Source organism: Neoarius graeffei, chromosome 1, assembly GCF_027579695.1.
Source record: "Neoarius graeffei isolate fNeoGra1 chromosome 1, fNeoGra1.pri, whole genome shotgun sequence".
Classification (NCBI taxonomy): domain Eukaryota; kingdom Metazoa; phylum Chordata; class Actinopteri; order Siluriformes; family Ariidae; genus Neoarius; species Neoarius graeffei.
In genome coordinates, this window is record NC_083569.1 from 3,892,766 (window position 1) to 3,917,743 (window position 24,978).

At 43.2% G+C, this 24,978-nt stretch overlaps 1 protein-coding gene across 1 annotated transcript; it reads left to right on the forward strand.

The window, feature by feature from the left end:
- The first annotated feature begins 1,274 nt into the window (after positions 1-1,274).
- On the forward strand, positions 1,275-24,471 carry kdsr (3-ketodihydrosphingosine reductase). The gene is made up of 10 exons (XM_060928332.1): positions 1,275-1,822; positions 6,707-6,796; positions 7,420-7,476; positions 10,816-10,881; positions 11,783-11,878; positions 13,532-13,723; positions 16,561-16,644; positions 16,828-16,911; positions 17,124-17,225; positions 18,851-24,471. Exons 1-10 carry the CDS (start codon positions 1,637-1,639, stop codon positions 18,968-18,970), a joined length of 1,077 nt encoding a protein of 358 aa, XP_060784315.1. The 5' UTR covers positions 1,275-1,636; the 3' UTR covers positions 18,971-24,471.
- Positions 24,472-24,978: the final 507 nt, after the last annotated feature.

The following is a 24,978-nucleotide window of genomic DNA, read 5'->3' on the forward strand; positions in this document are numbered from 1 at the left end:
TACTGACTTCACCCATCCTCTTTCTTTCATGCACTCTGTCATATCTCGTCTCCGTCATCATCATGTGCCCTATTTGTGCACATTCCAGACATACTGTACAGCTCGGGCTCCAATGACTCATTTTATATATATGCCCTTTTAAATCATGTCCACTCTTCAAATTTGTACGTTTCAGATTCTTCTATGTATATAGTTCCTCCTTGTCTTTGCTAAAGTCTTCTATTTTGACTGTTCAAGCACCGAAGCAAATCCCTTCTATTACCCCTTTTCCACCAAATCAGTTCCAGGGCTGGTTCACAACTTGTGAGCCAGCTGAGAACCAGTTTGCTTTTCCATAGCTCGGGGTGCTAAGGGGAGCCACATCAGTTACGTCGCTGCGTTTGCATAAACCTTGGCGCGAATATCGAAACAACAATAATAATGGATGACTGCTGCTTTACTGCATCCATGACGTAAGCGGTTCTTTCCTCTGGCCCAGCAAAGAGCTGGTGCTAGCCTGGAACCGGTTTTTCTGGCCCCAAAGCCAGTTCCGTGTCAGTGGAAACAGAAAACCCGGTTCCAAACTGGCCCCGAACCAGCCCTGGAACTGATTTGGTGGAAAAGGGGCATAAGTGAGAATGTACTTGGGAATAAACTTGATTCTGATTCTGAAGAAGTCTCTCATACGACCTATAAATGCGGTTAGGCTAATATGGGACAGCGTTGGGCTGAGGGGCCCTTGAGTGAGGCCCCTAACTCCCACCTGCTCCCCGGGCCCTGTTAGCATGGCTGCTCACTGCTCTGGGTTTGGGTGGCTAAATGCAGAGAGGAATTTCACAAGTGTGTGATGAATAAAGTTGTGCTTTCTTTCTAAATAATGGCCTTAAATAAAAACATTGTTTTCCTGGTTTGTGTGATTTTAGGACACACGTTTCCATTATTTGTGAATTAGACAGTATTAGCATGGTAGCTATGTTCTAAAAAAAAACAAATTGTGTAAAAAAAAATCGAATTTAATGTCAGATTATTCATTTAATATCCTATATTGTGACACTATTTCAGTGTTTTGGGTTTTTAATTATAAATTTTTGACTATTTTTTCCTCGTAATTATTATCAGTTTCCATGTTTGGCTCGTATTTTGGAATAGCTTGTGTGCTAAGAGACATCCTCTCCCTTCAGAAAAGGCGACTTCAGTGTTGCATTCTGGAACTTGTAGTCCTTTATGTGCCGCCTGACTGGAACCTTCGCTTATTAAAGAACTACAAATCCCAGAAAGCAACTGACAGCGAGAGTCGGTTCCGGGACGGCGTTTGTGTTTTGTTTTGTGAGTGAACGGAGTTTGTTAACTAGCTGGGAAGAATTAACCGTCTTAAAGGATGTACAGCGTTTCCTGCCTTTATCTCAGTACACTTTTCTAACATATTACAAATCTGCCAAGGTGTGATTATCCGTCTATGGAAAGAATCTTTTTTAAATCGAGTCCGGAGTGTAAAGCGTTAGCTTGTTAGCGGCTAGCGCGGCCGTGTCCTGAATAGTTCCTCTACGCAGTTAGAGTGCACTAGGTAGTGTGTAAGCCGCCGTTATTGTGATATCACTTTGAGCGCGCGTATCAAGGGAGCGAGCAGAGATTCTGGATTCGGCCTGAAGGCGCACACATGCCCACCGAAGAGGGTTTTTGGAGCTCAGGAATAACGGACTGGCTTTTCTCACACACCGGCTGGTCTTGTCTTTCTTTCATCATGATAATGATTTTGGTTTTTGCTGCTTTTATCCTGTTTCTCTACATGATATCACCTTTAATAAGCCCCAAACCGCTCAAACTCAATGGGGCCCATGTTGTGGTAAGTGCACTAATTTCGATTAAACAGACGCCTTCAGTTTTCTACAGCAAATATTATTATTATTATTATTATTATACTCAGTTTTAGCTAATCTGTAGTGTTGGCAATTTTATTTCCCAAATAAAAACCTGAAGCTGCTTTGCGAGATTTTTTTTTTTTTGGAACTGTTTTACTTTTGTCCTTTTATTCAGTCGAAAAAAATAGAACGTAAAAAATCGATTTGCTATAATTTTGTATTAAAGTAAAAAGAAACGGCCTGAGAACAAATTTACGCCTTGATTTTACTTGCAAATAAGATAATAGCTGTTTTCTATGAATATTCATCAACATGCTAATTTACGTCCACACAGAAACGCCCCTCACGCAACGCACGAGCCAGTCACGTGACCGGAAGCTCCTGTAGCTGGACAGTTGCCTTGACGGTTTTGGATTTGGTTGGAAATGAAAGTAGACAAAGCGATGGAAATGCCATGTTACCATAGCAACCATTATTTGTTCATTTCTAATAGAACCTTACGCAGGTTTTACACAGGACAAATTTCAAATTTCAAATTTTTTTTATTATTATTAGCTGCTATGACACGTGACCAGAATCCACCAATAGAAAGACGGCGTAGGATGACTCGAGCTCACGGTTCAGCTGCAAACTATGGAATCAATTTTGTGCCAAAATGTTCATCCAATACTTTTGAAATATCAAACAAAAACAACAAATCAAAATCCCCCCCAAAAAAGTCAATTTTTTTTAGACTGGCAAACAAATTATTCATGTAATCGTGCAAAATATCAGTTTATTACTCTTCAGAAACCTTTTATTTTTGTTCCGCGTCTTTCTCAGTTTTGTTTGACGCAATTTATTTTGGTTGCGATTCCAGCTTTCTCGTTTGCGCTCCCTGACTTTTTGCACAAACTTCCCGTGTGGGCGGGCTGTCCAGGAATGCAATCCCATTGGCTAACTTGTGTTTGACTGACAGCTCAGTGTGCACTACTGCAACACGTACAACAATCTGTGGTTGGTGTAAGAGAGCAACTGGACTTGCTTGAAGATTCTTGAAGACGTTTCGCCTCTCGTCCGAAAGGCTTCCTCAGTTCTGTCTGACTAATAGGGAGTATCAGGTATTTCTCCTCTCATGGATCATCATAGAATCCGAATCAGAATGCTGATGGCTGCATTGTAGGTGGCTGATAAAAGATGTCTTAGACCCCCACCTCTGTTCAGTGATGGTCATTCCAGGTTGACAAAAATGAACGATCCTCTCTGGCTAAGATGTCTGCCAGTTTTCTGGAAGTCCTCTCATACTCCCGCACCAGTCGAAGGGATCTCATCCCAAAGTGCGTAGAAACATATCTGTGAAGGTACATAGTAATCTGTGGTTGGTAGAAGAGAGCAACTGGACTTGCTTGAAAAGTCTTGAACACTGAACAGAGGTGGGGGTCTAAGACATCTTTTATCAGCCGCCTACAATGCAGCCATCAGCATTCGGATTCTATGATGATCCATGAGAGGATAAATACCTGATACTCCCTATTAGTCAGACAGAACTGAGGAAGCCTTTTGGATGAGAGGCGAAACGTCTTCAAGAATCTTCAAGCAAGTCCAGTTGCTCTCTTACACCAACCACAGATTACTATGAACCTGGATGACTGAGTATCTTCACAGAAACACGTACAACACATCTGTCCCGTACTTACACTTTGTTGAATTAATTCAGTATCATAGTCGACACTGAAGTCCACTCGATCCTTGTTTACCGTCAATGGATCGGTCACTCGTCAAACAGTCCGCCAGAATCCGAGTAGGGAATGGCTGAGCGTAGCTGTCAGTCAAACACAAGTTAGCCAATGGGAATGCATTCCTGGACAGCCCGCCCACACGGGAAGTTTGTGCAAAAAGTCAGGGAGCGCAAACGAGAAAGCTGGAATCGCAACCAAAATAAATTGCGTCAAACAAAACTGAGAAAGACACGGAACAAAAATAAAAGGTTTCTGAAGAGTAATAGACTGAGATTTTGCACGATTACATGAGAGCAATTCCAGCGTTATGGATGTGACATTTGGACTCAAAATGGCAACAACTGACCTAGTTAATTTTTATTCCTTTCCAGTATTTTAAAATTTGTTGTATATTTTTAAGACCTCTCATATTGGAGAAGTCATGGGAAAAAAAGAATTCCCATAGTACATTTAGAACTCTAGAAAATGCCAAAAAAGACATGCGTTATGGATGTGACGGAAAAAATACCCCATTTCCAGGGTGACTACACATATTCATCAAACTCTGTGAAATTGCAAACATAATATCCAAATGCAGGCATGCATTTAATAAAGGAGTCTTAGCTGAAAATAAAAAAAGCCTTTGTTTAAAATATTTTCTATTTCAAGCAGAATCTAGGAAGAAAAAATCAGCGTTATGGATGTGACATAATTCCGTTATGGATGTGACGCATCTGAAATAGACATGGCATATGTTTAGAAAATCAGCAATTTAACCACCATAACCCTTTGAAAAACTCTCTAAATATCAGCTAAAACTATCAAAGTTCTTAAATAATATTTAGGATGGCTATTGTTTTGCTGTTTTGTGGATTTTAGCATACATTTCTGTGGCTTGTGGCAATAATATAGAATTGTACATGATCAAAGTTGATTTTAGCTTGGGTTTTACATTATAAGAAAGAAAGACTGACAGTGACATATTAGGTTGGTTACAAATTGGTTCAACTTATTCAGATCTGTAAAATACAGGCCTAGGTGATATCTCTGGGAGTGGTTTTGATGTATTACATGTTGCTTTATTTTTGCATGGTGAGGTTGACATTTACATGGAATTGCCCATGAATAATTTGTTTGCCAGTCTAAAAAAATTGACTTTTTTTTTTTTTTGTATTTTGATTTGTTGTTTTTGTTTGATATTTCAAAAGTATTGTATGAACATTTTGGCACAAAATTGATTCCATACAAACAAACCGAATTGACGTGCAGCAGAAAGTAGTGAATTTCTTTAATCGCAGATTTGTCGTATAATCCGACATGGAGAACTCGCTTTAACAGGTTTTATTGACGTATTTTGCAGTACAATGCGCGTAATCTGCAAAGACTGTTTGTTTGTTTTTTTCTTTTTAAGTTGCATGTGAGACGTGATTGGTGCCAAGTTGAAAAGGCTCAAAAAACCTGATGCGTGTAAATTAAGCTACAACCCCGATTCCAAAAAAGTTGGGACAAAGTACAAATTGTAAATAAAAACGGAATGCAATAATTTACAAATCTCAAAAACTGATATTGTATTCACAATAGAACATAGACAACATATCAAATGTCGAAAGTGAGGCATTTTGAAATTTCATGCCAAATATTGGCTCATTTGAAATTTCATGACAGCAACACATCTCAAAAAAGTTGGGACAGGGGCAATAAGAGGCTGGAAAAGTTAAAGGGACAAAAAAGGAACAGCTGGAGGACCAAATTGCAACTCATTAGGTCAATTGGCAATAGGTCATTAACATGACTGGGTATAAAAAGAGCATCTTGGAGTGGCAGCGGCTCTCAGAAGTAAAGATGGGAAGAGGATCACCAATCCCCCTAATTCTGCGCCAACAAATAGTGGAGCAATATCAGAAAGGAGTTCGACAGTGTAAAATTGCAAAGAGTTTGAACATATCATCATCTACAGTGCATAATATCATCAAAAGATTCAGAGAATCTGGAAGAATCTCTGTGCGTAAGGGTCAAGGCCGGAAAACCATACCGGGTGCCCGTGATCTTGGGGCCCTTAGACGGCACTGCATCACATACAGGCATGCTTCTGTATTGGAAATCACAAAATGGGCTCAGGAATATTTCCAGAGAACATTATCTGTGAACACAATTCACCGTGCCATCCGCCGTTGCCAGCTAAAACTCTATAGTTCAAAGAAGAAGCCGTATCTAAACACGATCCAGAAGTGCAGACGTCTTCTCTGGGCCAAGGCTCGTTTAAAATGGACTGTGGCAAAGTGGAAAACTGTTCTGTGGTCAGACGAATCAAAATTTGAAGTTCTTTATGGAAATCAGGGACGCCGTGTCATTCGGACTAAAGAGGAGAAGGACGACCCGAGTTGTTCTCAGCGCTCAGTTCAGAAGCCTGCATCTCTGATGGTATTGGGTTGCATTAGTGCATGTGGCATGGGCAGCTTACACATCTGGAAAGACACCATCAATGCTGAAAGGTATATCCAGGTTCTAGAGCAACATATGCTCCCATCCAGACGACGTCTCTTTCAGGGAAGACCTTGCGTTTTCCAACATGACAATGCCAAACCACATACTGCATCAATTACAGCATCATGGCTGCGTAGAAGAAGGGTCCGGGTACTGAACTGGCCAGCCTGCAGTCCAGATCTTTCACCCATAGAAAACATTTGGCGCATCATAAAACGGAAGATACGACAAAAAAGACCTAAGACAGTTGAGCAACTAGAATCCTACATTAGACAAGAATGGGTTAACATTCCTATCCCTAAACTTGAGCAACTTGTCTCCTCAGTCCCCAGACGTTTACAGACTGTTGTAAAGAGAAAAGGGGATGTCTCACAGTGGGAAACATGGCCTTGTCCCAACTTTTTTGAGATGTGGTGTCGTCATGAAATTTAAAATCACCTAATTTTTCTCTTTAAATGATACATTTTCTCAGTTTAAACATTTGATATGTCATCTATGTTCTATTCTGAATAAAATATGGAATTTTGAAACTTCCACATCATTGCATTCCGTTTTTATTTACAATTTGTACTTTGTCCCAACTTTTTTGGAATCGGGGTTGTATAACGATGAAGTTCAAAAGTTTGTGCCGCCCGTTTTGAATATGATGTGTGATAAGTAATTTGTGTTTTTATTTCCGACATCCAGGTGACAGGGGGCAGCAGTGGGATCGGGAAGTGCGTAGCTATGGAGTGCTACAAACAAGGAGCCTTCATCACCCTGGTGGCGCGTGATGAGGTGAGACCGTAAACGCTCGGGCGTCATGCTCACCGTTTGAAGTTTCGTTCTTGGGTTAAAGTCGTAACAGAAGCTTCTCGCCAGCGGTTTAGTGTTTGTGTGAGGAGTTCAGTGTCTCAGACAGACATCATGAACACAGGCGAGACCGACACGAGTTCGGTGTCACTAAGGGAAGGGGCGTGGCCTAAAGCGTGACAGCGGGGCTGTTGTTAGATGGGATTCGGGTGATGTATAACTTGAGTTGTATATTCAGAATTCGAAGACATGATTTAAAAACTAAGCAGAAGGAGGGGGGAAAGTGAAAGAAAAAATAATTGATAGAGAAATACAGAAGCAAGAAAGAGACAAAAATGCTAGAACGGAGAATTGAAGAATGAAAAAAGGATAGAAATGAAAGGATGGGAGGAAGACTGAACTGTGAAGGAAGCGAAAGAAAGAAGAGACAAAAACAAGGGGAAGTCATGAAGGATGAGAAAGCAATCAGAATATTTTTTATTTATTTACTGAGTGTGTGACGATTCTGCCGTGACGCTAAACCGGATTCCGTCTGGAAGCTTCTGTTACCCTGTTAGTGTCGCGCCTCTGCACGTGAGAAATGTGTGTGTGGTGCTTTCTGTCTCCAGGGTAAACTGGTGCAGGCGAAGAAGGAGGTGGAGAAGTGTGCCGTAAACGATAAACAGGTCAGTAACTCCACCACGCAAGTCTGAGCATACACTGTGCAATTTTTGGCCCGATTTTTTTTTTTAAAGATTTTTTTGGGGCTTTTTTCACCTTTATTGGATAGGACAGTATAGAGACAGGAAATGAGTGGGAGAGAGAGACGGGGCGGGATCGGGAAATGACCTCGGGTCGGAATTGAACCCGGGTCCCTGGATTTATGGTATGGCGCCTTATCCACCTGAGCCACGACGCCCCCAGATTGTGACCACCGCAGAAGCCTCGCAGACAGCGTCGCAGACAAGAGGGCTCTGATTGGTCCACTCTACATCCGCTGTACACACACGTCCGCTTGCTTACTTTCCCGGTTTGGTTTGTTTTCACGACCGCCATTTTTAAAAACACGAGCGAAGATGGAGCAGCACGAAGAGCGGTTGATCGAGGAAGTGAGGAAGTACGGACATCTATACGACTCCAGTTCTAGTCATTATAAGTAACCGGAGGATAAACACTCCACTAACCACACCCACCAACTACTCCTAGCGACTTCGCGCCCCCTTGTGTTGTAGCGGTGAATAACATCGCGCACGCCTATTACTCCCCGCTCAACGATAAATTACAACTGTCTGCGAAAAGCTATCTGCGAAAGCCTTGTCGCAAGAGCATGCAGAGGCCCTCACTCTTTCACTGTGTTCACACTGCAGGCTGAAGTGACTCAAATCCGATCTTTTCGCCCATATGTGATCTGTATCCGATCTTTTATTGACAATATGAACGACACAGATCCGATTTTTTTCAAATCCGACCAAGGCCGTTTGGATATGTGGTCCTAATTCCGATTCCTATCCGCTCTTTTCATATGCGACTTCAGTCTGAACCGCCAGGTCGCATTCATCCGACTTACACGTCATCAACAAGCCACAAACGTCACTATTCTGCGCTGAAGTAGGCGGCGGGTCTCTCAAAAAAAGTTACAACAACATGGCTTTGATGTTCCTTTGAACGGAGGTTGCAGTCACTACGCCGCAGAATGCCTGAGCCAAAACCCTTGCCCTCTTCCTTTTCAACCTCCTCCTTAACATCAGGCTATTGTGCATGTTCTGGCTCCGTCGCATCATCGCCGGGTACTCCATTGCTGGCTACTGTCATACACAGGAAACTTTAGGTTACTCCCGTAAACACTGGCCATGCTCACTGCGTGTGACGTCGTCGTATCCTGCAATGCGCATGCGGAACACTTTTAGGTCGCTTTTCGTTCATACTGAGGATCACATACAAGTCGCATATATTCATTAATGTGAACGACCTCACAAAAAAAATCGGATTTCACAAAAAAATCGGAATTGAGCGTTAAGCCTTGCAGTGTGAACGTAGTGTCAGAGAAGTGAACCAACGCTTGTTGTAGCGCGGAGTAGCAGCAGGGGGGCAGTGTCGAGCTGATTATCAGAGTTCCTTCACGGTTCCAAAATGTTGTCTAAAAAAGAGAACGGCTATTTTTTCAGTTAGAAAGACAGGATGGCAAAGAAGAAAGAGCAAGTAAGTGTGATGAAAGAGAGGATCGAAATGAAAGGTAGAACAGAAGGAAGTCAGACTTGGATGGAGAGGAGCGATCTGATGCAGGAACATCCCATAATACTCTTCAGAAAAACCTGTGGTGGAGAGAAACCTCGCTCAGAGAACATTTTACAGAGACGGACACTTTTTTTTTTTTTTAACATCGAACGTGAAAATATACACTACCGTTCAAAAGTTTGGGGTCACTTTGAAATGTCCTTATTTATTTTTGAAAGAAAAGCAGTGTTCTTTTCAACGCAGATCACTTTAAACTAATCAGAAATACACTCTATTGAGGTTTTTCACCCATGTGACCAAGTCATGTGATGCTGCCATTTTGGACGTCACGGCTCGAATCGGTTTGAATGCGAGGAAGGCGACAAACGAAAAACATAAAAGAAAAAGGAGCGAGATGCAGAAAACACCTTCACTATCCAGCGACGTAGGGCATTTACAGGGCGAGCAGAGGGAGAGGGATTTGCAAAAATTGAGGTTAGCAGGCTTAGAGAACGACGTTTACCTGCTTCCACCAGGATTGTTCACTGACATACGGAAGTACACGAAGCCCTCGTCTTTACCTGACTTCAGCCCACATGATCTGTATACCTATGTCGTTAAAAACCCATCGCCATACACAGGTATTGATCTGAAAGCGTATAAGAGTTTGGATGCCTAGAAATATTTTGTGTCAGGCTGGGTAACATGCCTACATCAGCGGGTCGTCCCTGGAGCCGGTGGTCGCCATCTTATTACAGCTAAGGTTTGTTCACATTTTCATTTACTTTCGGTCCTCAGGATAAACAAAATGTTATTAAATGTCATTGAAATAACTTCTTAGTCTGTTGAGACATGGCCCGTTATAAATTTGCTGTTACCAGGCAATGACCAAGAACTGCATTATTAGGGTCGGTGTCTGTGTTGTAGCAGTGTACTAGCTGTTAGCACTAGCTAATGTCAACAACATAGTAGCTAGTATGTTACTGTAGCAATGTTTACGTTCAGTCATTTGGATGACTGTTAAAACCTTTCAGTCTCAAGTTTTTCCTTTACTGGATTTACTAGTTTACGGAGCTAGCGCGCTCGGGCAAGCCGGGAGCCGTCGCGCGCTAGCTCAGTAAACTAGTAAATCCAGTAAAGGAAAAACTTGAGACTGAAAGGTTTTAACAGTCATCCAAGTGACTGAACGTAAACATTGCTACAGTAACATACTAGCTATGTTGTTGACATTAGCTAGCTTGACCTTCAAAATGGCGGACACCGGGGCGTCACGTGACCCTGCGACGTCAGGTGAAAAACCTCTATACATTGCTAATGTGCTAAATGACTATTCTAGCTGCAAATGTGTGGTTTTTGGTGCAATATCTCCATAGGTGTATAGAGGCCCATTTCCAGCAACTCTCACTCCAGTGTTCTAATGGTACAATGTGTTTGCTCATTGCCTCAGAAGGCTAATGGATGATTAGAAAACCCTTGTACAATCATGTTAGCACAGCTGAAAACAGTTGAGCTCTTTAGAGAAGCTATAAAACTGACCTTCCTTTGAGCAGATTGAGTTTCTGGAGCATCACATTAATTTGTGGGGTCGATTAAATGCTCAAAATGGCCAGAAAAACGTCTCGACTATATTTTCTATTCATTTTACAACTTATGGTGGGAAATAAAAGTGTGACTTTTCATGGAAAACAAACACAAAATTGTCTGGGTGACCCTAAACTTTTGAACAGTAGTGTAGATGATAATAAGGTGCTGTGGTGAACATATTTTTACACGAGTAAAATCGGAGATTATTATTTGTGTGTGTGTGTTAGGTGGTGCTCTGCATCTCGGTGGACGTGTCGAAGGATTACAGTCAGGTGGAGAGTGTCCTGAAACAGGTGAGAGAGGAGGGGTGTGTGTGTTATGGAATCAATTTTGTGCCAAAATGTTCATCCAATACTTTTGAAATATCAAACAAAAACAACAAATCAAAATACAAAAAAAGAAAAAAGTCAATTTTTTTAGACCGGCAAACAAATTATTCGTGTAATCGTGCAAAATATCAGTCTATTACTCTTCAGAAACCTTTTATTTTTGTTCCGCGTCTTTCTCAGTTTTGTTTGGCGTAATTTATTTTGGTTGCGATTCCAGCTTTCTCGTTTGCGCTCCCTGACTTTTTGCACAAACTTGACGTGTGGGCGGGCTGTCCAGGAATGCATTCCCATTGGCTAACTTGTGTTTGACTGACAGCTACGCTCAGCCATTCCCTACTCGGATTCTGGCGGACTGTTTGACGAGTGACCGATCCATTGACGGTAAACAAGGATCGCGTGGACTTCAGTGGCGACTATGATACTGAATTAATTCAACAAAGTGTAAGTGTGGGACAAATGTGTTGTACGTGTTGCAGTAGTACACACTGAGCTGTCAGTCAAACACAAGTTAGCCAATGGGAATGCATTCCTGGACAGCCCGCCCACACGTGAAGTTTGTGCCAAAAGTCAGGGAGCGCAAACGAGAGAGCTGGAATCGCAACCAAAATGAATTACGTCAAACAAAACTGAGAAAGACGCGGAACAAAAATAAAAGGTTTCTGAAGAGTAACAGACTGATATTTTGCACGATTACACGAATAATTTGTTTGCCAGTCTAAAAAAAATTGACTTTTTTTTTGTATTTTGATTTGTCGTTTTTGTTTGATATTTCAAAAGTATTGGATGAACATTTTGGCACAAAATTGCTTCCATAGTGTGTGAGAGAGAGTAAAACAGCATTTCTGTAACTGTGTGTGTGTGTTAGGCTCAGGAGAAGCTGGGGCCGGTGGACATGCTGGTGAACTGCGCAGGGAAGTCCGTGTCGGGGAAGTTCGAGGAGCTCGGGGTCCAAAACTTCCAGGTCTGTTTGGAGACCTTATTTCTTTTTTGGTCAATATGCAAATAAGGAACACAACCAAACCCACAAGCCCCGCCTATTTCTCTGATAAAGCAATCCTACATGAGCCTCATTTGCATATTGTAACACACATTCCTCCATTTTCTCACACAGTAACACTTTCTGAAAAACGCATTACTGCCATCTTCAAATAATTCGCACTTCTGCACTCGAACTAGTTTATTCCTTTTTTTTAAAGGGCCCATGGCATGGTGGTTTGTTGATGCTTTAAACGGGCTCGTGGAGGTTTCCGGATGTTCTATCCGCAGCCTTTCTCGAAATGAACCCTCGGCACGTAGATATAGCCTCCTGGGAGAAAGCCCCATTTCAGCGCTTTTCCCAGTGCGTCGTTTTGCTAATGAGAAGCAGGAGGCGGGGAAGGGTAGAGGGTGGGGGCGGGTCTTATCATTAATATTCATGACATGTAAACGTGTTACCTCTGATTGGCTAACAGCACTGTGACGCTACCTCCAGTGGGTCAGAACAAGCGGATGTGGGTGTCTTACTATGGCGAGAGAGAAGGAACAAACCGCGAAGGGAAAAATACCACGCGCTGATGTCATTAAGGTGCGACGCGAGGAAATAAAATAAATTCAACAAATGTTTGGGTTTTTACTGAACAAACAAACAAATAAAACGAACGAGTGACTTAAAAAAAAGAATGTGGGCGTCTTTGTAAAAACTGTTTTGATTGGCTATTATAACAGAGCATGCTGCATGCTTTTTGGTTTTGTAGCGCAGAGTACCTGGCTAACTGCAGGAAGCGGTTAGCTGCACAGCTAATGTAGCCATTGCAAGGCTAACGTGGCACCGATTTTAAAACGCGGCAAAACGACTTAACAGTTCTACACTTACTTGTTCGGTGTTTGTGGCTGATGCGGCAGGGATGCTTGGTACGGACCCAGGCTTCAGTGACAGTTGATGTGCAAAACCTGCCCTGTACTGTCCCAAGTTGTGGAAACATTCCTCAGGAAAATGCTTCCGACAAACATACACCGTCTTAGGTAGACTCGACGGCGTATTATTGGAGTAAATAAAATGAAGCCACTGCGTCTTCAGGGGCTCTCCCGTCGGCAGGAAAAACAGACTCCTTTCTGTGTTGTCACATCCATGTACAGCGCAACTTCCATGTTTGGTGGCAACTTTTGAGCTGGGCGGGCAATCCATACAGTGGGTGGGAATCCAGAGGGGGGGCGTGGGGATCATCTCGCTTGCTGACGTCGGCAAGGGAAGAGTTTATCAACGCGCCGTTTTGACGCGCCATTCTCAAATGTTGGGCATAGTTTGGTTTATGAAATTTCTAGCCACTGGGGTGACTTAAGAAGGTCAGAGGAACTCATTTTAATGTTAAAAAACCTCAGAAAGTGAAAATTTCATGCCATGGGACCTTTAAAGCCCTGTGAAAAGCTGCACAGTCAAATTTAATGCCTCACATTTTCTTTACTGTGTACAGGAAAGAACTAATGTGAAATGATTCAGAAGAAACATAAATAAGTAAAGCGTAGAAATGGTGAAATGGCACTAAAGTAAATTGAAAACCGAGAAAATGAGACTGTTGCTGTTTTTCCGTCGTTTAGTTTCAAATCAATAAAACGGATGATTTGCTGTGTGTGTCAGAGTCTGATGGAGGTGAACTACCTGGGCAGCGTGTACGCCACGCGGGCCGTCATCAGCAAGATGAAGGAGCGGCGGATGGGCCGCGTGGTGTTCGTGTGTTCTCAGGCCGGGCAGCTCGGACTGTTCGGCTACACGGCGTACTCCGCCTCTAAGTTCGCCCTGCGAGGCCTCGCTGAAGCTCTACAGATGGAGGTGCGTGTGTGAGAAACGAGGGTCTCAAAAGAATCGACCCCAGTCTCAGACGTCTTATCCAGTGGTGCTTGAAAGTTTGTGCGCCCTTTCGAATTGTGAACGTGCGTCGGTGAAGAGAACCCAGGTCAACAAACGAGACTGAAATTTCACACTCGGTTATTTATTTCGGAAAACGATCCAGTATTCAATATCAGTGAGTGGCAAAAGTATGTGAACCCCGTGATGCTCGACCCAATCTGGCCATTTTCCACCCGCAGAACTGTCGCTCGTCGTTTCTCGCACCATTCGGTGTAAACTCTCGAGACTGTTGCGTGTGAAAACCCCGGGAGATCAGCAGCTTCTGAAATACTCCAACCAAAATTACTCCTCTGGCTCAAAAATGGACATCAGTGACAGTTTAAAACATTGGTATGTGTTAATATGACGCGTCCTCCATTTGACCTTTTTTGAGAGTTACTCGATGTTCTGGAACATCCGTGAAGCTAGTTAGGTCCTGTTGTCGCTTAAGTTAAAGCAGTGACAAACATTCAGTCCCTCAGCAGGCTCTCTTAAAGGTAATAGGGGGGAGGAGGCAGACTGATACCCCTTTTCCACCAAATCAGTTCCGGTGCTGGTTCACAACTCGTTCAACTTGCGAGCCAGCTGAGAACCAGTTTGCTTTTCCATAGCTCACGGTGCTAAGGGAAGCCACGTCATTACGTCGCTGTATACGTCAGTTACGTCGCTACGTTTGCATAAACCTTGGCGCGAATATCGAAGCAAAAACAACACGGAAGAAGCAGCAACAACAATAATAATAAATGACTTTGTGTTTGTACAGCTGCTGCTTCTCGTCGCTTAAAAATGGCGATCTTTCGCGGTCTTGTTATTGTTGTTGGTCTTAACAACTCCGCCCCCCCGCTGACGTAAGCGGTTCTTTCCTCTGGCCCAGCAGAGAGTTGGTGCTAGCCTGGAACTGGTTTTTCTGGCCCCAGAGCCAGTTCTTTGTCAGTGGAAACAGAAAACCCGGTTCCAAACTAAGCACTGGCCCCGAACCAGCCCTGGAACTGCTTTGGTGGAAAAGGGGCATGAGAGACCACAAAGAAGCGTAAACTTCTCTTCTCTTCTGACCTGAAGATCTGGGCAAGTTTTTACAGCTTTATCCCTGACACCAGAGACTCCTTCCAGAAAACTTGACCAGACTTGTAGGACAAATCCCACTGACCGAGCTGCTGGTGTTCTAGTACAACCCCGATTCCAAAAAAGTTGGGACAAAGTACAAATTGTAAATAAAAACGGAATGCAATGATGTGGAAGTTTCAAAATTCCATATTTTATTCAGAATAGAACATAGATGACATATCAAATGTTTAAACTGAGAAAATGTATCATTTAAAGAGAAAAATTAGGTGATTTTAAATTTCATGACAACAACAACATCTCAAAAAAGTTGGGACAAGGCCATGTTTCCCACTGTGAGACATCCCCTTTTCTCTTTACAACAGTCTGTAAACGTCTGGGGACTGAGGAGACAAGTTGCTCAAGTTTAGGGAGAGGAATGTTAACCCGTTCTTGTCTAATGTAGGATTCTAGTTGCTCAACTGTCTTAGGTCTTTTTTGTCATATCTGGCTGGCCAGTTCAGTACCCGGACCCTTCTTCTACGCAGCCATGATGCTGTAATTGATGCAGTATGTGGTTTGGCATTGTCATGTTGGAAAATGCAAGGTCTTCCCTGAAAGAGACGTCGTCTGGATGGGAGCATATGTTGCTCTAGAACCTGGATATACCTTTCAGCATTGATGGTGTCTTTCCAGATGTGTAAGCTGCCCATGCCACACGCACTAATGCAACCCCATACCATCAGAGATGCAGGCTTCTGAACTGAGCGCCGATAACAACTCGGGTCGTCCTTCTCCTCTTTAGTCCGAATGACACGGCGTCCCTGATTTCCATAAAGAACTTCAAATTTTGATTCGTCTGACCACAGAACAGTTTTCCACTTTGCCACAGTCCATTTTAAATGAGCCTTGGCCCAGAGAAGACGTCTGCGCTTCTGGATCGTGTTTAGATACGGCTTCTTCTTTGAACTATAGAGTTTTAGCTGGCAACGGCGGATGGCACGGTGAATTGTGTTCACAGATAATGTTCTCTGGAAATATTCCTGAGCCCATTTTGTGATTTCCAATACAGAAGCATGCCTGTATGTGATGCAGTGCCGTCTAAGGGCCCGAAGATCACGGGCACCCGGTATGGTTTTCCGGCCTTGATCCTTACGCACAGAGATTCTTCCAGATTCTCTGAATCTTTTGATGATATTATGCACTGTAGATGATGATATGTTCAAACTCTTTGCAATTTTACACTGTCGAACTCCTTTCTGATATTGCTCCACTATTTGTCGGCGCAGAATTAGGGGGATTGGTGATCCTCTTCCCATCTTTACTTCTGAGAGCCGCTGCCACTCCAAGATGCTCTTTTTATACCCAGTCATGTTAATGACCTATTGCCAATTGACCTAATGAGTTGCAATTTGGTCCTCCAGCTGTTCCTTTTTTGTACCTTTAACTTTTCCAGCCTCTTATTGCCCCTGTCCCAACTTTTTTGAGATGTGTTGCTGTCATGAAATTTCAAATGAGCCAATATTTGACATGAAATTTCAAAATGTCTCACTTTCGACATTTGATATGTTGTCTATGTTCTATTGTGAATACAATATCAGTTTTTGAGATTTGTAAATTATTGCATTCCGTTTTTATTTACAATTTGTACTTTGTCCCAACTTTTTTGGAATCGGGGTTGTAAATTAATCTCCACCCTTCTGACCAATCAGAACCTAATCTGATGTTCCTTCTTCCAGGTGAAGCCGTATAACATCTACGTGACTCTGTCCTACCCTCCCGACACGGACACGCCCTCATTAGCCGAGGAGAACAAGATGAAGGTTTGTTCATTCTTAGACGTAATCCGTCTCGTAACCCCGTGTTCTTCAGTCCTCCTCCAATTTTAAGAATCGGAGGTTTCATTTTTTACCGGTTGACGTGTTTAACGCACGCCAAAAAACCGAAAGCCGCGCCCACTTTCGCAAGTATAACTGATCATCGTGGTTTTGTGTTTTCCGCTGCAGCCTTTAGAGACGAAGCTGATCTCCGAGACGTCCGGAGTGTATCAGCCCGAGCAGGTGGCTAAAGTCATCGTGAAAGACGCCGTGGTGAGTGTGAACACGCTAACGCACACCTTAATGCTCTCGGAGCCGAAAGACTGCGAATAAGGAAGAGCAACGCTGTGTGTGATGAAGCAGAGCTGCTGCCAATCACAGTCCAGAACTCAACAGCGCTGTGGTCTAAAGCATCTCGCTCACCTGGTTCAGCTACGTTATCATTACACTTGTGTGTTTTCTGTGTGTGTGTTGTGTGTGTGCAGCAGGGGAACTTTAGCAGCTCCGTCGGTCCTGACGGCTACATGCTGTCTGCGCTCACCTGCGGCATGTCGCCCGTCACGTCCATCACCGAGGGGCTGCAGCAGGTACACGCCCTCAGTCACGTCTCAGAGATCATGTACTCAATTTGTTTTTAAAGTACAACCCCGATTCCGAAAAAGTTGGGACAAAGTACAAATTGTAAATAAAAACGGAATGCAATAATTTACAAATCTCAAAAACTGATATTGTATTCACAATAGAACATAGACAACATATCAAATGTCGAAAGTGAGACATTTTGAAATTTCATGACAGCAACACATCTCAAAAAAGTTGGGACAGGGGCAATAAGAGGCTGGAAAAGTTAAAGGTACAAAAAAGGAACAGCTGGAGGACCAAATTGCAACTCATTAGGTCAATTGGCAATAGGTCATTAACATGACTGGGTATAAAAAGAGCATCTTGGAGTGGCAGCGGCTCTCAGAAGTAAAGATGGCAAGAGGATCACCAATCCCCCTAATTCTGCACCGACAAATAGTGGAGCAATATCAGAAAGGAGTTCGACAGTGTAAAATTGCAAAGAGTTTGAACATATCATCAAGAATCTCTGTGCGTAAGGGTCAAGGCCCATACCGGGTGCCCGTGATCTTCGGGCCCTTAGACGGCACTGCGTCACATACAGGCATGCTTCTGTATTGGAAATCACAAAATGGGCTCAGGAATATTTCCAGAGAACATTATCTGTGAACACAATTCACCGTGCCATCCGCCGTTGCCAGCTAAAACTCTATAGTTCAAAGAAGAAGCCGTATCTAAACACGATCCAGAAGCGCAGACGTCTTCTCTGGGCCAAGGCTCATTTAAAATGGACTGTGGCAAAGAGGAAAACTGTTCTGTGGTCAGACGAATCAAAATTTGAAGTTCTTTATGGAAATCAGGGACGCCGTGTCATTCGGACTAAAGAGGAGAAGGACGACCCGTGTTATCAGCGCTCAGTTCAGAAGCCTGCATCTCTGATGGTATGTGGTTGCATTAGTGCGTGTGGCATGGGCAGCTTACACATCTGGAAAGACACCATCAATGCTGAAAGGTATATCCAGGTTCTAGAGCAACATATGCTCCCATCCAGACGACGTCTCTTTCAGGGAAGACCTTGCATTTTCCAACATGACAATGCCAAACCACATACTGCATCAATTACAGCATCATGGCTGCGTAGAAGAAGGGTCCGGGTACTGAACTGGCCAGCCTGCAGTCCAGATCTTTCACCCATAGAAAACATTTGGCGCATCATAAAACGGAAGATACGACAAAAAAGACCTAAGACAGTTGAGCAACTAGAATCCTACATTAGACAAGAATGGGTTAACATTCCTATCCCTAAACTTGAGCAACTTGTCTCCTCAGTCCCCAGACGTTTACAGACTGTTGTAAAGAGAAAAGGGGATGTCTCACAGTGGGAAACATGGCCTTGTCCCAACTTTTTTGAGATGTGGTGTTGTCATGAAATTTAAAATCACCTAATTTTTCTCTTTAAATGATACATTTTCTCAGTTTAAACATTTGATATGTCATCTATGTTCTATTCTGAATAAAATATGGAATTTTGAAACTTCCACATCATTGCATTCCGTTTTTATTTACAATTTGTACTTTGTCCCAACTTTTTTGGAATCGGGGTTGTATGTACGTTTTAAGATCTGTGACATCCGAGTTGTGTTTGGTTCAGATCGTGACCATGGGGCTGTTCCGCACCATCGCGCTCTTCTACCTGAGCAGCTTCGACAGAATCGTACGCCGCTGTATGATCCAGAGGGAGCAGGACAAAGCGTCCGACAAGACGGAGTAACACCCACGCTTCCTGAAATTCCACCATCCTGGACACACACGGACCAGGAAGGATGAGCTGCTTGTCCATCAGACGTCTCATCATCCTCCCACATTCCATTTTCATTTCAATTTGTTAGAACTGAGCATCTTGACACGCCCCCATCTCTCAACACGCGTCTCCGATTTTGTCTGGGTCGGCAAGGGCGGCGCTTAAGCTACATTTGATCGCACCGTTCGTTGTTTAACTTGGCTACGATTTAGTCTTCAACTCCCCAGCAGTAACTATCAGACATTACACCGCTAGCTAAGCTAACTAGTTAGCAGGCTAGCACTTGGCTCAGTTTATAGTCTTGCGTTGAACAGCTAACCTTAGCGAAGCTACAGTGAGTTAATACTGCTCAGGGCTGGGTTTGCCAAAAGCCTCGTAACGCTAAGAGCATCTTAACTAGGAGAGAGAGAGTGAGTGTTCACTGTACTGCGATGCTTTTGGTAAACTCGGGCGAGTATGGTGTCTAATACTTTAACTTAAAGGGGAACTGAAGGCCTTTTCTTTCTTAAATCCTCAGAATTCTATTTCTCATTTTATTAAATATATTTTGTCACTGCTATAGCGAGTTATGAGTGTTTTTGAAAACTGCTATATGTCAAAGCAACGGCCGTAAACGAGGTTCGTTAAGACCTGTGCGAGACATCGTAGGGCGGAAATCAAAGCGGCCAGCGTCGTCAAAAGACGCGCTCGCCCTCTTCCGAACGCTGATGTAATCTAATCAAGCCGCAAGTTTCGATAGCAATCAGGAAAGTTTTGGAAAAAAGTCGGCGGTAATCGTCATTTGAACTCGTTTTCGTGCAACCGTTTTCAAAATGGCGGCGCCGACACTTGACATTTCGAAGTCTCGTGACGATCGCGCGGATAAGCGACGCCCGCCGTGGACCAAACGAACTAAAAAAATAAAGCAAATGACTTCAGTTCTCCTTTAAATGATTACGTCTCCGGGAGATATTTGATGATAAATCCAGCTCGCTCATTCGCGGTCATGAAAACTATAAGCCATGTACCTCAACACGGCGTTTACTAGTAAACTTAACTAATAGGCTGCGTCTGAATTCACGTACTTCCGTACTGTTCGTACGCTAAAAGAAGGGGGAAAACCCCCAGCATGTCTGGTCAACCCGAACATCCCGGGTCAGAGGACGGGTAAGATGGCGGCGGATCCTCCTAGAACCTGCTACGGTAACGGCCACGTAAGCGATGCTTAACCGCCGTTAGTACGCACTCGGAGAGCGAGCGGACATAACGAATGTCTTTAACGACCTGAGCTCACAAGTACAGTGCCGCCTAGTAGTATTGGCACCCTTGAAGTTTATGTACTTAAAGTTAAGCATCTCCTGAACAAAAGTGATGCAGAATTTTTCTACAGATAGCTCGTGGTTAATATAAAAGAGCAAAGTATCAACAAAATAAAAAAAATAAACAATTAGAGTGGAAAAAAAAAGAAAAAGGTAAATCTTGCTGCATCACTAGTATTGGCACCCTTTGCTGTTAGTCCTAAAACCTAATTTGACTCACCTATGGTAAATTACAAATGGAAATCACCTGTGAAGACCTGTCTGTGCCCATGTGACATGAAATGGCCAATGAGTGATGAGATTTGTGTTTTGAAAAACCAACTGTTTCACTCGGTCCCTTTTGAAGACAAAAGAGCTGTCTGAAGAAACAAGAAATGCAGTTGTTGACAAACACAAGAGCTCCAAAGGATATAAAGCCTTCTCCAAAGAGCTTGGTATCCCTGTGTCAACAGTGCGTAATGTTATTAAGAAATATTTGAAGCATGGAACTGTCAAGAACCTCCCTGGGCGTGAGGGTAAGAGAAAAATCAATGATAGAAGTCGTCGAAGGTTGGTGCGATTGGTGGCAGAATCACCTCAGTTAACATCTACGGACCTGCAGGCCCACCTGGAACAGTCTGGGGTAACTGTTTCAAGAAGCACCATAAGGCGCACACTCAACACAGCAGGGCTACATGGGTGGAGGCCAAGGAAGACCCCATTATTGAAAAAAAAGACACACAAAGGAGCGTCTGGAGTTTGCAAAAGAGAACCTGGACAAGCCAGTCCTTCTGGGAAAATGTCCTGTGGACAGATGAGACAAAAGTAGAGCTTTTTGGGAATTCTCACAGGCAGTATGTTTACAGGCGCTGCAATGAAGCATTCAAAGAAAAGAACACCTGACCAACAGTCAAGCATGGTGGAGGATCAATAATGCTGTGGGGCTGCTTTGCTGCATCTGGGACTGGAGGCCTTACCCGTGTCATAGGGATTATGAAATCTGAAGATTATCAACAGATTTTGGAGCAAAATGTCCTGTCCAGTGTAAGAAAGCTCGGTTTGAGGCGAAGATCTTGGGTACTCCAGCAGGACAAAGACCCCAAACACACATCTAAAAGCACACAAAAATGGTTAGAAAAGAAAAAATGGACTGTTTTGAAATGGCCAGCAATGAGTCCTGACCTCAATCCAATTGAGAATCTTTGGGGCGAGTTGAAATCTGCCATTGGCAGAAGGAATCCTTCAAATATCCAAGACCTAGAGCGCATAGCGAAGGAAGAGTGGGAGAAAATACCACAAGACAAATGCAAGAAGCTCATTGATGGCTACAGGAAACGTTTGGAGGCCGTCATCGCTGCCAAAGGGTGTGCAACCAAATACTAAGGAGGGGTGCCAATATTCCTGCACCTGCTGTATTTCTGTTTTTTGTCGTTTTAGAAATTAAAATGCCTATTTTGAACGAAAACAACTTTTCAGTTCCTTTGGACCTTCAATTAAAAGATCTTGGTATTGCAAATTGTGTCCATTTCCATTTATTTCTGGAGATATTACAAAAGTTGTGAATAAAATTAAGGGGTGCCAATACTGCTAGGCGGGGCTGTATTAGTCAAACATTTAAAAGCTGAGATTGCAGTAACCCAAACAAAATGGAAAAACAGGCAAGATGGGAGTTTTTAAAAAAAAAAGTGTCTCCGAGGCAGCAGGTTTGGTATTTCCAGAAAAGTGGGTGGAGCAAAAACGATCACTTCTGCCGCACGTGAGACCAGATGATGAGGATCTGCCTGATACTGGAGTTTGTATTTATGTATTCCATCCACTCACGGCCACTTCAACAGGAACTTGTTCTCGCTGCTGAGATGCTTTTCTGCTCACCGCGGTTGTAAAGCGTGATTTATATGAGTTACTATAAGCTCGAACCGCAAATCTGGCCGTTTTCCTCTGACCCTCTCCTCTCTCATCAACAAGGCGTTTGTTTCCACCCACAGAACTCTCGCTTGCTCTCACGGTTTTTTTTTTTTCTCCACACCATTCTGTGTGAAAACCGTAGGAGATCAGGAGTTTCTGAAACCAAAAATACTCCGAGCTCAAACCAACACCCATGCCACAGCGAAAGGGAAAAAAGTCACAAAAATCTGAGATCGCAATTTTTCCCGTTCTGATGTTCGAACATCAGCTGTTGATGTGATGCAGCGAGGGATCGCCTGATTCGATCGCTGCGTCAAACCAAACAGCAGGTGGACGGATGGGTGTTCCGAATGAAGTGGCCAGTAAACAACAAAGGGCCGAGGACGGAGCCTTGAGGGGTCACGGAATAGAAGACCACTGAGAAAGTTCTCTTTGATAAAGATGACCGAAGGCAGCGTAAAGCAGCGTGCCTGGTGCCGACCCAATAAGACCGTGAGCCGATGTGTCCGATTCAGAGCTCAAATCGAACGCTGTTCAGCATCGGCCGTCAGACACGGAGGTCCGATTGAAATTTGTCCAAAAAAAAAAAAAAGACTACGTACAACTTTGTATTAGAGCTTTGTGCACACTTAGTGGCGTCATGTGATCAAATTACCTTTCGCACCGCCCTTGTTTAAACACTAATCCTTTTCCTAGAGCTATGTTTAATCTTGATAAGTGAAGTACCTTTGCAGGCAAAGATAAACGTCTCTTTGATGACTTAAAGTCCTGAACTGCGTCCGCCATTTTTGCCTTATCCTTGAGTCCTGATAGAAATGTTTGACGTACGCAAGACTCGCTGGTTCGAGTACTTCGTTAACAGGAAGCGCTAGCATGTTTAGCCCTGGGAAATTTGAAGGAGCACACGTGTTTTCGTGTATGTTTTAGCATCTGTGCTGAACCTTCAAGCAAAGCCCCGAGTTTTAATCTTGATCACGTGCCATCGTTCATTTAGCGACTCGCAAGAACGTTTGTCTTTTCGTCGTACTGACTTCTACGTAGCTTCCTAACCAGCTAGCAACGAAACGCCATCAGCACTTCCTTTCAAAAGTGTGTTGCGAGTAGCAAGAACACACTCGACGTTGAAGCAAATTCCTTCAGACGTACCGACTTCGGCGTAACTAGCGAACAGGCTAGCATGCTAAGTACGTAGCATGCTGATTAGTAAAAAAAAAAAAAAACCACTAGGAACAGGGACAACCTCAACAATCAAGCACTTTCCTTGGAGACTGACACTCTGTTTCTGCAGGTGCATATGACATCTGGTTAGCTTGCTAACGTTAATTTGAAAAACATTTTAAGCAGTGCGAAGGAAATCGCACGTAAATCTCCAGTATACAGTTCCTGTTGTCCTTCACACTCGACAGCCATGTTTGGTTATCAGCTTGCTAATTAGAGAAGTTTCACCAGCTGCTCTGAGCAAACAGGAGTTATTACGTTAAAGAAATGGCGTAAGACGTCACGTAGGTCTTTGGCACAATTTAGTGTTAAAGTTATTTATTAGCTAGCGTAGAGTAATCCAGCCATAGCAAGTGACACACTCCAGTCACGCAGAACCCGTTTTAAAGCCTTAAGAAATGATCGGATCAGCCACAGTTAGTGTCGAACATGGTCTCCTTGCAGTCAGCTGCGATTTTACATTCTTGGCAACGTTTCAAGTATGAAGGTGAGGACGCATGAGTTGCAGCGATGATGTTCTCATTTGACGTCAGCTCAAGACTCGGTCAAGTTTAATTAGCGCTCCGACGTTAACGTGGAGTCGCTAACACACAAGCAGGCATGCTTTTTTTTTTTTTCCCGATCGTCAGTCTCGCAATATCATCGTATGCACTTTGAATCAAGGAAGTCCAAATGAAACCATGACAACATCCGAGCATCAACCCAGCACGCTTAATTGTAAAATGTAAAGAACGCGGCGGATAGTGCAGCGACTCGGAATAACGACCGAATCACTTCCACAATCGCCTACCGCGGTGAAAAAGTTCCCTTTGTCCGTCCGCACCTGCCTACATCTTTCTTTTCGATCGTTACAGCTATGCAAACAGCGCACGTACATTTAAAATTAATTTTCACTTTCATCCTAGACTTGGTTCGTTTCAACGTTTTCAGTTAATGTAATTTAACGGAAGTAAAACCAGCTCGGAAACACATTCCGCTTGTCTTTTCTTTGACAAACCTCTAAAAAAAAAAAAATATTACCATGTTTGTGTTAATTTCTTACATGATCAAATAAAAAGCTTTTGGAGAGTTGGTACTGTTGTTTATTGCCATTTTTTCTGATGCATTTTGAATCAAAACTATTTGAAAATATAGCTGCAAGCAGCAATGTGGGGGCCAAGCAGAATAGGTATGACGGATTCGTCTTGACCTAAGGGTTCCAGAGATAGTGGAATTTTGTTTCTACCCAAAAAGCATCATGAGATATGACCCAAAAGTCATTTTCTCTAGTTATAGCACCCCCTAGCGGCCAATTTGTTCCAAATGTTTTGTGGGCCTTTTTGGAGGGGTGTGGCATAATGCCACCAAGTTTCGTTAAGATACGCCAAAGGGCGGCTGAGATTTGAGCACACTTCCTGTTTGGCGACTTTTAAGACACATTTGATTGGCTGTCACGGCCAAACAATGAAATATCAAAAATCCATTCATGTTTTTTGTGAGGCTCAGTCCAAAGATGCTATATACCGAATTAGAGAAAAATTGGTCAAAAATTGAGGGAGGAGTAACATTTTTATTGTTTTTCACAAAGTTCAAAATGGC

Coding starts and splice junctions, on each gene's coding strand:
- kdsr (XM_060928332.1), top strand. CDS start 1,637: ATGCCCACCGAAGAGGGTTTTTGGAGCTCAGGAATAACGGACTGGCTT. Junction 1,823..6,706: donor TCAATGGGGCCCATGTTGTG/GTAAGTGCACTA, acceptor TCCGACATCCAG/GTGACAGGGGGCAGCAGTGG. Junction 17,226..18,850: donor TCACCGAGGGGCTGCAGCAG/GTACACGCCCTC, acceptor TGTTTGGTTCAG/ATCGTGACCATGGGGCTGTT.